Source organism: Molossus molossus, unplaced genomic scaffold, assembly GCF_014108415.1.
Source record: "Molossus molossus isolate mMolMol1 unplaced genomic scaffold, mMolMol1.p scaffold_m16_p_35, whole genome shotgun sequence".
NCBI classification, from domain to species: Eukaryota; Metazoa; Chordata; class Mammalia; order Chiroptera; family Molossidae; genus Molossus; species Molossus molossus.
The window spans coordinates 441587-455593 of NW_023425372.1; the positions used below are offsets into that span (position 1 = coordinate 441587).

General features: G+C 59.6%; 1 protein-coding gene across 1 annotated transcript; it reads right to left on the bottom strand.

Moving 5' to 3' along the window:
* Nucleotides 1-11393: 11393 nt before the first annotated feature.
* AURKAIP1 (aurora kinase A interacting protein 1) lies at nucleotides 11394-13037 on the bottom strand. Its single transcript, XM_036281442.1, has 4 exons — nucleotides 12917-13037; nucleotides 12396-12485; nucleotides 11689-12134; nucleotides 11394-11594 (listed from the first exon to the last, which is right to left on the bottom strand). Exons 2-4 carry the CDS (start codon nucleotides 12445-12447, stop codon nucleotides 11493-11495), a joined length of 600 nt encoding a protein of 199 aa, XP_036137335.1. The 5' UTR covers nucleotides 12448-12485; nucleotides 12917-13037; the 3' UTR covers nucleotides 11394-11492.
* Between the last annotated feature and the right edge of the window lie 970 nt (nucleotides 13038-14007).

Consider the following 14007-nt stretch of genomic DNA (forward strand, 5'->3'; position numbering starts at 1 on the left):
AGCCTCTCCTCTGGGCTGCATTCCCTCGTCTAAGAAATGAGGATCAGAACAGCACCAGCCTGTGGGGAAGCCGGGAGGGGGGCGGGCAGGGGTCCTGGAGACAGCCTGAAGGGCCCTGCTGTGTACCAGTCATCTTTAGGGTCCACAGGAGCCAGGGAGAGGAGGGGTGGGGACCCCAGCCCTGAGCCTGAGGGGGCCGGTGTGTGAGCAATGCCCATTTCTCTGGCCAGTTGCCCTAACATCTGTGCACCATCAAGGGCAAAACCTGGTGTCCCTGAACTCAGACCTGGGTTCCACTGCTCCTAGGAGCACCCCTACCCCACCCAGGCCCCCTAAGAGTGCTTCTGGGAGCACCTCCCCACCCACAGGAGGGGGAGGAGGGATAGAGGAGCCTCCCCACCCCAGAAGGCACAAATTTGAAACCTTGGGAAAACCTACAAAGTCACATAAACAAATGCAAAATAACAGAGCACACACTGTGTACCAAACCCACTCCTTGTAGTTAAGCAAACCTCAAAAAAAAAAAAAAAAAAAAAAAAATCCAAACCACCACAAAAACCCACAGTGCATATTTTAGATGGCCTGTATGGATTGAATTATGGTCACGTGGCCTGGTCCCTGGTGGGCTAGGGTCTCCCTCCTGAACCCTGCCCTGGTTCCCCGGTCCTCAGACAAGCCAGGAGCCCAGCTCAGCTCTGGGCAGGGGAGCAGACCAGTGCTACTCCAGGGGTGACAATAGGGAACCCCCCCAACACACACACCCCAACTTAGCAGAGGTTCCGCAACAGGATCCAGGCCCTTAGGTGTGGAGCCTATTTTTTCAAACTGGAATCAGAACTCCTCTTCCCTCACCCCAACTCCTCCCTAGGCTGTTCATTCTGGAAAAACAAGCCTGCCCCTCCGGCCCTGAGGCCTGGCCTCCCCGCTTGTTTTTCTAACTGGTTTATATTAGTGCTGGTAGCCGCCCTCCCCGCCCTGCTGCGCCCCCATCGGCCGTGTCTGTTTCTCCATCTCTGTCCTCAGTTCCCGCCTGTCTGCTGCCTTCTCTCGGTGCAGGGAAGACGCCCAAGCGGTACCGGGGATGGTGGGGGGCGGGGTATGCAGGGACGGCCACGGGCCAGCTCCCTGGTATGAGGGGACCCTGTCAGCTTCCAGCCCTGAGCTAAGAGCTGGGGGTGCCTGGTTACATCCTAAACTCTCTGCAGAGCCCTCCCTCCCACAGTGGCCCTGTGAGGCCGGCTGTCCTGAGGTCCATGGGCCCTCCTGCTGCAGACCCAGCTCTCACCTCAGCCCAAATGCAGAAAGAAGTCTGAGGGGGGCGCCACTGAGTGAAAGCTGACCCCCTTGCACCACTGGACAAGGATGGACCAAAGCAGCAACACCCTCCTCTCTGCCCCATCCTGCTCTCTGTCTGAGGCAAAGGGCTGCTGCCCCCCCCCAACCCGCCCCCAGTCCTTGGCAGGAAATGGCCACAGAGGAGCAGGCGGCCTGGGCTTCCACTGGGCCACCTGCCCCTCCTGCAGCCCAGGCCTGAGGCCCCAGCTCTTTCTCCAGTGTCTGTGGACTGCTGAGCCCCCGCCTCGCCCGCACCTCCCACAGGGAAGAGAGCAGACCAGGGCACAGGACCCTGACATGGCTCCAGTCCCACCTCCAGCCTCCAGCAGCCCCAGAGCCCTGGAGCCATCGCCCCTGGGGGGGGTGGGGAGTGCGTGGCTCCGCCCAGCCCGGCTGAGAACCAGGCTCTGGCTCTTGTTCTGGAGACTTGGACATTCCAGAACGCCTGGTCATCAGGAGGAAAAACCACAGGCACTCAGAGACACAAGCAGACGCACACACATGTGGTCACATCTGCTGTTTGCTGAGCACCTACTGTGTACCAGGCCAGGGCGTGGGTGGGAGCAGAGCCAGGCTCCCACCCTGCTGGAGCTGGTGGAGGAGTGGCCGACCTGCTGGCTGGCCGGTAAGATCACCTCGTCGTGCACCCTGAGAAGTGCCGTCAGAAGAGTAGAACAGGCCTATGTCCCCCTCTGACCACGATGGCTCTGAGGGAGGCACGCCCACAAGTTAGTGGCCCAGGGAAGCCATGTGGGTGTAGTCTGGCCTTCATGCCACGAGAGGAGGAGGCCGGGCCTGGAGGGATTAAACGCGGGAGGGATGTGGTCTGGTGATACAGGAAATGCCAAGACGATTAGCTGAGCGCTGTCAGGATTCTCTCGGGAACATGCAGGGAAACCACTGCCAAGGGCCAGGTGGTGGGAACAGGCCTCAGATGCCCCCAGGGCTCCGGCCACTGTGGTGTCCAGTGTCCACACGCTGAGTGGTCACTGCAGTGGGATGGCACTTTGCACCCACAGGACAAGGTGCTTGGCTGTCGCTCTGACTCAGAGTCTCCATCAAAGCCGACGGGTCAGCCTCTCCCACTGGCCATGCTGTGAAGGGCCCTGTGAAGGGGACCCCATGGCGGGACACGGAGGGCAGCCCAGCATCAGCCCACGATCACCTGGGCCAGCAGGGAAGCAGCTCGAGCCCATGCAGGCGAGGACGCAGCCCTGGCTGAGGCAGGCTGCACCAGGCGAGACCCTGGGCGGAGGACCCGGAGGCCGACCCAAGGAGGCTGTGGGGTGACCCCTGGCTGCAGTCAGCTGCTCAGTTCAGTGCGTGGATACAGCGTCCACACCTGGTGGAGGCGGAGGGCGGGCGGCGCAGGCCACAGCCACGTCCTGCTCACGCTCCTCCTGCTGGTCCGCCCAGCCTTCCTCGCAGTGGTCACTTGAACACGTCTGTCCTGCGTCTGCAGTCCCGGTGGTGTGCCATGAGGCAGGGGGCCCCGCAGACCCCTGACAGATGGCCTTCTCCCCAGGGAGAGCCAGCTGTCCAGAGCGCTCGGGGACCACCCATGCTCATTGTGATCTGAAAATTCGGACAAGAAGACTTAGAAACATATGACCACTATTTCGTGGGCAGCCGACCTTGCATCCTGACAAAGTGTCAAGGAGCCAAGACCGAGCTGGCACCCGGCACGTTCCGCGTGTGGGCAGGTGCTCAGGGACCTGCCTGTTGTCAGGTCTGCCGACCAGAACCGGGACCTGGGACGCAGGGCTGGCCTCTACCTTAATCTCGCCTGTTACCCCAGAAATAGTCCCTGTTGCCCCTCCGACCTGACCAGATTTCACCTGCTGTGCCTGCAGCTGTGAGACTGACACCCCCATATTCCTGGGATTCGGGCGCTCTTCCTTCTGACAGGCTGGGCCCTGGGTGTAAGGCAACCACCAGCCCAGCTTCCTGTGTATGTCCTGGTTTCTCTTTTCTTTCTTTCTTTATTGATTTTAGAGAGAGAGGAAGGGAGAGGGAGAGAGATAGAAACATCGATGAGAGAGAACATCGATTGGCCGCCTCCTGCATGCCCCCCACTGGGGATCGGGCCCACAACCTGGGCATGTGCCCTGACCGGGAATCGAACCAGTGACCTCTTGGCCCATGGGTCGACGCTCAACCACTGAGCCACACTGGCCAGGCTAAAGAGTGGGGATTTTTTTGTTGTTGTTTCTCATATTCTCATTTATTTTGGTTGTTGAACAATCTAGTCTTGCTCCTTTTTTCCTTATTATTAATTTATTTTTGCGACAGAAGAGCAGGTTTTTTTGTTTTTGTTTTTTCCTCACCCGAGGACATTTTTCCATTTTTTTGTTCAGATAGAGCAGGAGGGAGAGAGAGAGAGAAACATCGACGTGAAGGGACACAACAAGTGGCTGCCACCCGCACGACCAACCAGGGCCGGGGACAAACTGCAACCGAGGTACGTGCCCTTAGCGGGAACCGAACCCGGGTCTCTCTGGACCACAGGCCGACGCTCCAACCGCTGAGCCAAACCGGCCAGGGCGAAGAGCAGGTTTTTTAACGAGCCTACTTTTCTGAGTCTTGGGTTAAGCTGAACACAGTCCCGATTGTCTGCTTCTAGTGCAAAAGGGCCCTGGGCCAGCCGTGGCTCCCAGGGGCTGTGGCAGGTGGCAGGATGTGGCCCCAGTTCAGCTGGTCCGGGTGTCGACGGGAACACCGGAGACAGACCCTGCACAGCGGCCCCTTTGGTTCCTCCCAGAAGAGTCCACTCTCGACGCGCTGGGTCTCGGGAAAGGCAGAGACCACGTGCAACCAGGCTGGACAGCACACCCGGCGTCGGGAGCAGAATCTCCTTTAAGGCACAACACACACCCAGGAATGTGTCAACAGTCACTCAGAGTGGGAACGGGTGTCGAGCTGGGAGCACAGCGAGACAGTCAGGCCCAGATCATCGCACGGCACCTTCTGGTGTCACCGACTGGCAGGGGCCGTCACGCACGGGTGTGGACAGCTGCTGTCGTACACACAGACATGTCCAAACAGCATCGCTGTGCACTGAGTAGCCCAGGAAGGTCGAACCCTCCCCTGCGTGACTTTCCCAGTATGGGCTTCATAAATGGGGCTTCCGCAATGTCACCTGTCACCTCTCCGCTCGACAGGACGAGGGAGGCCTTTCGGGGCACCCCAGAGACAGGCGAGGTTCAAGCAGGGTCAGTTTGGCAGAGCCCCAGGGACAGACCGTGTGAGCTGAACCGTCCGCGTCCCTGTCCTGTGCTTCTCAGGCTCCGGAACCGGGAGAAGTGAGTCTGTGGTTTAAACTCCCCCAAAAAAAGTCAGGTTTTTTTTTTTTTAATCCTCACCCGAGGACATTTTTCCATCTTTTGTACAGATAGAGTGGGAGAGAGCGAGGAAGAGAGAGAGAGAGAAACATCGACGTGAAAGGGACACATGGAGTGGCTGCCACTTGCACGACCCAACCAGGGCCGGGGACAAACTGCAACAGAGGTACATGCCCTTAGCGGGAACCGCACCCGGGTCTCTCAGGACCGCAGGCCGACACTCCAACCGCTGAGCCAAACTGGCCAGGGCAAAAGTCAGGTTTTTAAATTCTGAATTCAAGGCCTGACTCTGGGGAAGGTGACACTAGGAGCTGTCAGAGGGGACCGGTGTGTCGCTGCCCACCACACACGGGAACGTGGGCAACGACACAGCAGTGCCCGGCCACTGGGGCCACCTGGCCACAGGCAGCCGAGGGGACCAGCCCAGGTGGTGGGGCGGGAGGAAGGCAATCCAGCCCAGCAGAGGGCAACAGGGTTTGCATGAAGCTGTTCTCCTTTTCTCTTTTTGTTTTGTTTTTTAAAGAAACCTTTATTTTATTTATATTTTTGCATTTATCGTCAGAACGGGAGGGAGAGAAGGAGGAAGTGAGAGAGGGAGAGAAACATCCATGTGAAAGAGACACATCAAGTGGCCGCCACCCACACGACCCCAACCAGGGCTGGGGACAAACTGCAACCGATGTCTGTGCCCTTAGCAGGAACCAAACCTGGGTCTCTGGTCCTCAGGCCGACGCTCTAACCGCTGAGTGAAACCGTCCAGTGCTGTTCTCCTTCTCTATCATGTGCACACTTTCTCAGCTCCAGGTATTAACATGCCTTTCTGAGTGTCTATGTACAGATGTTTACATTGTTGTGCTGACATTTCTGTTTGAACTGTCCACTTTGGGTACTGTCACCGGCCGCAGACATAGCGCAAGCTGTGGGTCGCCTGAGCTCACGTCCAGGCAGAGGCCCTCTGGACAAAGCCAGGTCTGTCATCTCCATCGCATGGGCTACGGTCCTGGACACGACGCTGCTGGACACGACGCTGGAACTGAACCCCTGAGCAAGCGGGTGTCAGATGGCGGGGCCACACCTCTCAGTGCTGGGGAGAGGTTGCAGGTGAGCAGGGGAGGCTGGAACGACCCAGTGCCGTCCAGGATCCCAGAGGGAGCCGCCGGTGTGAGCGCATGCTTAGCACACTGCAAACACAGACGGCTACTTGTGGAAACGGTGACAGACACGTGTACGTGGGTCAGCACACTTGCATTTTCCAGCTGTGGCGTCTGGGAAGGTGCAGAGCCCCGGGACACGTGTTGCATCCAGACCTTGGTTCTGGGAAGTGGCTTATTTAGACGGGGCAGGGGCAGGGGCAGGATATTCAAGGTCAAGCCCACAGAACCGCTGAGCCCCAGTGGAAGGAGGCACGTTGAAGAGCTCGGGGGCCATGGAGCCCCAGAGAGAGCAGTCACTACCCAGGAGTCCATACTGACATAAATGGCCCAGGAAGGAAACGGAACTGCTCTGAGAGAGAATTCAAACGACGACGGAAGCAGACGACTCGGAAGCCGGCCCACAGACCCAGCCGCTCCTGCAGGGCAGAGCACAGCCTGGTCACCTCCCGCCCTGCGGGCCTGGACCCCTGGCAGGGCAGACGGTCTGTCAGTGCTCCACTGGGGATGGCCGCTGTGTCCAGCCAGCTCTGCTCGGGCAGCTGGGTCCTCAGCCACGGGCCCTCTCTGCCCAGGTGGTCCGACCTTCCATGACCTCCTCACCCAGCAGCCTAGGCTAGGTGTCCTCCTCCCACAGAGGGACGCTGCCAGCCCCAGGAGGCCTGAGCTGGGCAGCCTGGCACCACACTGTTGGTCAGAGCGGGTCACAGCCCAGATCCAGGGAGGGGACGCAGACCTCGGCTTCGGCTGGAGCAGCAGCCAAGCCACACGGCCACTGGGAGAACCAGGATGGAGGGGGAGGCGTGTGCAAGGGCCTAAGGCAGCCCGGCCGGTTTGGCTCAGCGGTTGGAGCGTCGGCCTGCAGTCCCGAGAGACCCGGGTTCGGTCCCCGCTAAGGGCATGTACCTCGGTTGCAGTGTGTCCCCGGCCCTGGTTGGGTCGTGCGGGTGGCAGCCACTCGATGTGTCTCTCACACCGATGTTTCTCTCTCTTCCTCCCACTCTATCTGAAGATAAATGCAAAAATGTCCTCGGGTGAGGATAGGGAAAAAAAAAAAAAGAGTATAAGGCAGACAACTCAGCACTATCTGAGGTTCACAGGGATATGTCTTTTATAAAATATATGTTATTTTATTAGTTACTTTTTAAAATATTTTTTATTGATTTTGCAGAGAGGAGAAGGGAGAGGGAGAGAGAGACAGAAACATCGATGAGAGAGAACATCGATTGGCCGCCTCCTGCAGGCCCCCCACTGGGGATCAGGCCCACAACCTGGGCATGTGCCCAAACCGGGAATTGAACCGGCGACCTCTTGGTGCAGGGTCAACGCTCAACCACTGAGCCACATCGGCTGGGTGTTTTTATTAGTTAGTTTAATTTGAATAGTTAAACATATATATTAACATGTATTTATAAGACCTTAAAATGTTTCTTGGAAAAAATAAAAAACTTACCTGACCCATAAAACCAGACCAGGAAATTTAGGAAAGTTTAATTAAACTTTGCATAAGTAAGTACGTCTAATTCTTCCAGAAGCTATATCAGGTCACGTTATCTTCTACACTGTCATAAAGTCTGGGAAAGATACATAGTCATTTTAATTATTTTAAAAAATGTATTGACTGGAGAAAGAGGGGAGAAGGGGGGTGAGAGGGAGAGAAACATCATTGGCTGCCCTGTGTGAGCCAACCCACAGACTTGGCATATCAGGACGACGCTCTAACCACCTGAGCTGCCCCACCAGCTTGTTTTAAATAGTTGTTTTAAATCAAAAGTACAAAACCAGACTAATTTGTCCAAGGATTCATGTTGATTAAAAATATTATCTAGCCCGGCCAGTGTGGCTCAGTGGTTGAGCGTTGACCCTGCACCAAGAGGTCGCCGGTTCAATTCCTGGTCAGGGCACATGCCCAGGTTGTGGGCCTGATCCCCAGTGGGGGGCATGCAGCTCAGTGGTTGAGCGTTGACCCTGCACCAAGAGGTCGCCGGTTCAATTCCTGGTCAGGGCACATGCCCAGGTTGTGGGCCTGATCCCCAGTGGGGGGCATGCAGGAGGCAGCCAGTTGATGTTCTCTCTCATCGATGTTTCTATCTCTCTCCCTCTCCCTTCCCTCTCTCTAAAAGAAATGAATAAAGAAATTTTTTAATATTGTCTAAACTTTTTCTAATGTAAATTGTGAAAGTCCACACTTCCCACCTGACTTACACACTAGAGTCTTGTTTTTTGCGGTGAGGTCTCCTGGGCAGTATTTGCTCTCTGCATGAACTTATGTCTCACCCACAGATCAACCATCCTCCCTCCCTGCCTTCTTTCTGTAGATTCTGCAAGAAAAGAAATTTGTTTTTTTAATCCTCACCCGAGGACATTTTTGCATTTATCTTCAGATAGATGGGGAGGGAGAGAGGAAGAGAGATAGAGAAACACCAATGTGAGAGTCACACATTGAGTGGTTGCCACCCACACGACCCCAACCGGGGCAGGGGACAAACCGAAACCAAGGTCCGTGCCCTTAGCAGGAACCGAACCTGGGACTCTCTGGAGAGTTTAACTAACTGCTGAGCCAAACCGGCCAGGGCAAAAAGGACTCTTCTTAAAGGATGAACACTCCTCGGGTATTGGAAGTGCGACTCCCCTCCCAGCTCTTGCGTTCTCAGCTGTGCACCTGCACCGTAAGAACGGGAACTCTGCACACTGGAGAGATTTGACAGTCACGGTGCGTTTGGTGTCAGTAGGACAGGAACACGCTCAGGAAACGTTCCCAGCCACACAACCGAAGGATCTAAACTCTCAGGAGCATGGGCTGGCCTCTGGGTGCCCCGCCAGGTGGCAGGGGTTGTCCTCCTCTGGCCCCACCTGGAGGCTAACGCCACACCAGGTCTGGACTTCTCCGCCCATTCTGAGGGCTGAAGCTGGAGAGCCCTTCAAGGGCTTTTTGCAAAACTTGGCCCAGGAGGGGAATGCTTCCTCCCACCTCCCGCCAGGTGTCCTTCCCATGTGAGCCGACCAGGGCTGGGCCAGGGAAGCAGGTTTATTTTTCCAGCCTCTGCTTCCCACTCACAGCATGGGGCCCGCAGGGATGCTGCTGTGTCTGCCTGAGCATCTGAGCTGGGAGAAGCCCCAGCTGGTCCTTACCAGGACCTAATGTCCAGCATGAGTGTCCTCCCACTGGGCCTGGGCCTTGCCTGGCTCCTTCCTTGGCCCACCACATGGGTGTGAACGCCCAGGCCAGAAGACACTGGCTGTGCCCTGAGCATAGAGCAGCCACCCAGAGGCAGGGTCCCCAGCAAGTGCCCCACACCACCCCCATCAGCTATGGCCTTGGCTGGGGTCCCCCCTGGCTGGAACCCAAGTCCTAGGCACCTGCTAGGGGAGACTGGGTCAAGGGACAAGCCACAGGCCACAGACCAGGACACCACCACATGCAACCTACAGGCCCCCATTCCCCCACCCCACCCATACCCATCTCTGCACTCTCTCTCAGGGGGTGCCCAGGATCAAAACAAGGGAGACAACAGGGAAAAGGGGATGCACTTCCCACAGCCTGGTGGAGGCACCACAAGGAAGAGGGGAGGGGCAGCCTCTTGTGGCCTGGGAAGGGCTGCAAAGATAAAAATAAAAACCCAGTCCCGCCTCCTGGGCTCCTGGTTGGGCCCAGAGGCATCCAAGCCACAGGCAGCAGGGGTGTGCACACACCAGCCAGCAGGGGCTGGGAGGGAGGCTGCAGGGCAGGAGGGGGCTGGGCAGGCCCCGAGCTGCCCACAGGATCACGGCCTCTGGACCGGAGGTCTCGACTGAGCACTGGTGCCTGGGCTGACTATTCCAAGGGAGGGTGCCCTGTGCACTGTAGGGCATTTAGCACACCCCCGGCCTCCACCCACTGCCCCTCCCGTGACAACCAGGCCGCCCCCAGGTACGGCCAGGTGCCCCAGAGGAATCGTGAGGCCAAGTGGCTGGAGGCACCTGCCCCGGGATGAAGGGGGCTGCGGTGGGTGGGCCCTGTGGCACCGTCACCCTCAGATGCACAGGCTGGCCAGCTGCACCCCCAGAACTCCACGGCAGCCCAGCTCCTGACAGAGGCTTCGTCTCCAATGCTCTAACGACTGAGCACCATGCTTTCCCTCCCACCAGCCCAGGAAGGGTGGGGTGAGCCACGGGGCAGCGACTGCCGCAGAGGCCCTGCGGAGCTGAGGCCGTACTTGGCCCCGGGAAGGCATGGTTCATTCCAACTCAGGGCGGTCCACCACTGAGGCCCTGGCCTGGGACCGCACGCCACCCACATCGGGAGACCAAGGCCCCAGAATGATGCCTGTGACCTCAGCTAGGGCCCTCTCGGGTGACTGAGCCAGCAGGGTACTCTGAACTTCCAGGTCCTCAGCCCAGACCCCAGGGGCTGCAGTGGGGAAGGGGGGCGGGGCCTGACTGCTGCCCCCTTGTGGCCATCAGCAGAAGCAGGCTCCTGACCTCAATAGCCTCAGGTCCCCTCCAGGTCAAGGCCAACTTGTCCCCCTGGCGGCCCACTACACACAGCTGGTGAGCACAGGCGCAGGGCCATGTCCCCTGCAGGACCCAGCTGTCAGAAGCCTGCTCGCCTACCTGAAGCAACAGGAGTAATCAGCACAGCGTGGTCTGTCCCCTTCCAGGGAAACTAGTACTCCAGCCTCTCCAAGATCAGCCTCCTCCGAAGGGAACGCAAGCCCAGGCCCCGCCCACACCTCAGTGACCAGACAAGAAGCCCCACAGACCGTGGGAAGTGGCCCTTCAGGGGCGGAGGGACAGGAGGCAGCTCAGAGAGATTGCACTGGTTTCCTCTGACTCAGGTGTCAGGAAGCAGAGCAGGGGCTGAGGGAAGGAACCAGCCTGCCCCACATCAACCCAAATCCCACCCCCAAGCCCACACAGAAGCCCCAGGCCCCCCAGTTAGGGATAATGCACCCTCTTCTCCCCTGAGAAGGAACCCATAGCCGCTGGGGTCTGCTGGCTCGCTTAGGCTCCAGGGCTCCCCTAACTCCAAAAATGGCACCTTCCTCAGCCAGCCAAACCCTGAACTGCCAGAGCACACCCTCCAGGCCACCCCCACTCAGGGCCCAGGAAGGGGCAGAGGACGAGGAGCACACAGCAGGCCAGAGGTCCCCAACCCCAGATGAGCAGGATGGCTGAGGGCCAATCAAGACCCAGGTCCTTAGAGCCTGCAGGGCATCATCTGTCACCTCTGGGGGCACTGGGGCCTTTCCTGCCTCCCCTCCCCATCTTCCCCACTGAGGCCCTCCCTGAGCCCCACTCATACACCTCACATGGACGCTCCCGACCCCTCGTGTCTGTGACACTTCTGTCAACTCTGTGGCCATTGAGAGGCTGCCTCCCCAGTGGAACATAAGTGCCCTACGGGCAGGGCTGGGCATCTAGTCAGAGCTGTTCCCATGGCACACATTCCTAGACAGGGAGGCCGTCATTCCCGCAGGCCCGGCACCAGGACAAGGCCAGCTTGGGGAAGGGACTGCTCATCTTCCAGCTGGGCCTTTAGCCTCTAACCAGGGGCTGGCACCAGCTTCGATCCCAGGATAGCCCACAGCAGGTAGAAGAGGTTCCAGGCGGCAGAACAGCTGAGCTGTGAACGTTTATTACAATGGACAGCAGCACCGAGGGGTGGGGCCGAGGCACTGCACACTCATTTGGCTCGCAGGTAGATCTTGGGGGTCTGCCAGCCTGCAGGGGCTTCCTTCAGGCCTGCCTTCAGCCAGATGCGCCTCAGGTCTCTCTCGAACTTGACCTGCAAGGGCAGAGGGCGGGGCCACTTACAGGTCTGTGGCTCAGCCATGCACCCTCGGCAACCTTGGGTCCCAGGGCCCAGGACCCACACGTACCTGCTTCCGTTTCAGGCGCCCTTCCCGGACCTTGCGCCGCAGAAATCGGGTTCTCTTGACCAGCTTTCGGTACTTATGATGATTCATCTTCCGCCGTCGGATCTTCAGCACGTTTTTGCACTGTACCTGGGGTGCATCCTGGACCCCCTCATCCCCCTGCTCGGCCCCTTCCCCCACCTGGCTAGGTGGACATTTGTAGAGCGGGGCTGGAGCCACAGTCCCTAGGGCCCCAGCGTCCAGTCTGGGTAGGAGGTAGCGGGTGGTCAGCCAGCTCTCCAGGGGGCTGATGGACATCTTCCTGGGGACCAGCATCTCCTCGAGCTCCAGCTGGACGCCCCCGCCAGGGAGGATGGCAACCCCACTGGGGCCTGTTGGCTGCGTGCTGTAGCGGGGCCTGTAGACATGGCCGCCCAGCACTCCTGAGACAAGCCGGGGCCGACGGAGGCCTGCGGGAAACACGATGGCGGTTACCCCCAGAGGGCTGCACTGGACCTGAGCACGGCCAGCTGGGCCGGACCGGACTCCGGGGCAGAAGGGCCGGCACAGACGGGCCCGAACCCCTGCTGCAGTTCTCGGGCCCAGACTTCCCCTGCGATGCTTGGATGTTCACAGGGACAGGGGAGCAGGTGTGGCCGGCCCGGGCGGGAGGCGGGTGGGGCGCGCGTTCCCGGGCGCACCCCGCCCGGCTGCCCCACGGGCCCTCTTACCTGCCCCGGCGGCAAGTCTGAGCAGCTGGGGAGTCACTCGCGCCAGGAACATGGTCTGTGGGTGGCGGCGGCCGCAGGGGCTCAGCGGAGCTGGAACACAGGTGCGCGCGGAGGTCACGCGGGGGCGGCCGGTGCGCGCGCAGCAGCCCGGGGCCGGCAGGACTGGGGGCCGCGGTCGTGCCCGGACCAGGCGACCCGTGGCCTCCTGTCCCGCTCCCGCCAGGAGGACGTCACTTCAAACACCGCTCCCTCCCTCAAACGACCAGAGGAGCACAGACCCCGCGTCCGCCAGTGCGAGGCCCGGGCAGGTCACCGACCCTCCCTGGGTCTCAGCTTCACCGGAGGCGCCGACCACGCGGGGCGGGGGGCGACGCACCATGGCTGCGGGCGGGCCCCAGGCGCCGGGAGGACGGTCTAGGCCCAGCGGTCTGGGCCGTCCCTGGAGCCCGCACGCCGCGGCGGCCCGCCCGCCCCTCCAGGCCCGAACCCCTCCAGGCCCGACCCAGGGCACCAGAACTGACCATCCCGCCGCGGTGCTCAGACACTTCCGGTCCGCTCCTAAACCGGTCGTCAGCCCCGGGTGCGGCGGCCCGGCGGTTCCTATGTCCAGCGCCCCCTGGCGCCCTTACGGAGCCCGACTCCGCGTCGGCTCAGGCCCGACCGGGCCTAGAAAGCCGCGGTTTCCGGCCGGATGACCCGTCCCCGCCCCCGTCTCACCAACTCCGCTGGACCTTTAGGAAGGCAAGAAAACTACATCTCCCACAATCCCAAGGGGTTCCATCTGCGCCTGCGCGGCCGAACTCGCGCGGGCAAGGCCCGATCGGCCAAGGCAGGCGGAAGTGGTGTTTGGAGACTGCGAAAGGGACTTTATCCCGGCGACGGAAGTGGAGTGCAAGGGGTGGCGGAAGCCACTGGGGTGCTCGCCCGCTGGGGCTGGAGTCGCAGGCCTCGGAGACCCCGCTTCCCGCTTCCCCCTCCCCCTGGGCGGGACGAGGGGGTCAGATAGGTGATGGCGACGCTGGCCCGGGCTCCGCTCCCATTGCTCCCGCACCAGGGGCGCCGCCTCGTTCTTTAGCTGGCGCCCCTTGTCCCGCCAGTCCGGAGGCCTGTACCTCGGGAAAGTGGATTTCCTTTCCTTTTTATTTTTTATTTTTTTTTATCCTCACCCGAGGATATTTTTCCATTTTTTGTACAGATAGAGTGGGAGGGAGAGAGAGGAAGGGAGAGAGAGAGTGAGAAACATCGACGTGAAGGGACACATCGAGTGGCTGCCACCCACACGACCAACCAGGGCCGGGGACAAACTGCAACCAAAGTACGTGCCCTTAGCGGGAACCGAACCCGGGTCTCTCCGGACCGCAGGCCGACGCTCTAACCGCTGAACCAAACCGGCCAGGGCTCCTTTCCTTTTTAATTTAAAAAAATTAAAAATATATTTTTTAATGTTTTTATTCATTTTTTTAGAAAAAGGAGAGAGATGGAAACATCACTGGGCTGCCTCCTGTGCACCCCCAACCGGGGATTGCAACCCCCAGATGTGCTCGGGAATCCAACCAGTGTGACCTCTTGGTGATGGGTCGGCACTCAGTCCACGGAGCCACACGGCGGGGCA

Coding starts and splice junctions, on each gene's coding strand:
- AURKAIP1 (XM_036281442.1), bottom strand. CDS start 12,447: ATGTTCCTGGCGCGAGTGACTCCCCAGCTGCTCAGACTTGCCGCCGGG. Junction 12,135..12,395: donor CAGACTTGCCGCCGGGGCAG/GTAAGAGGGCCC, acceptor TGTTTCCCGCAG/GCCTCCGTCGGCCCCGGCTT. Junction 11,595..11,688: donor GGCGCCTGAAACGGAAGCAG/GTACGTGTGGGT, acceptor CTGCCCTTGCAG/GTCAAGTTCGAGAGAGACCT.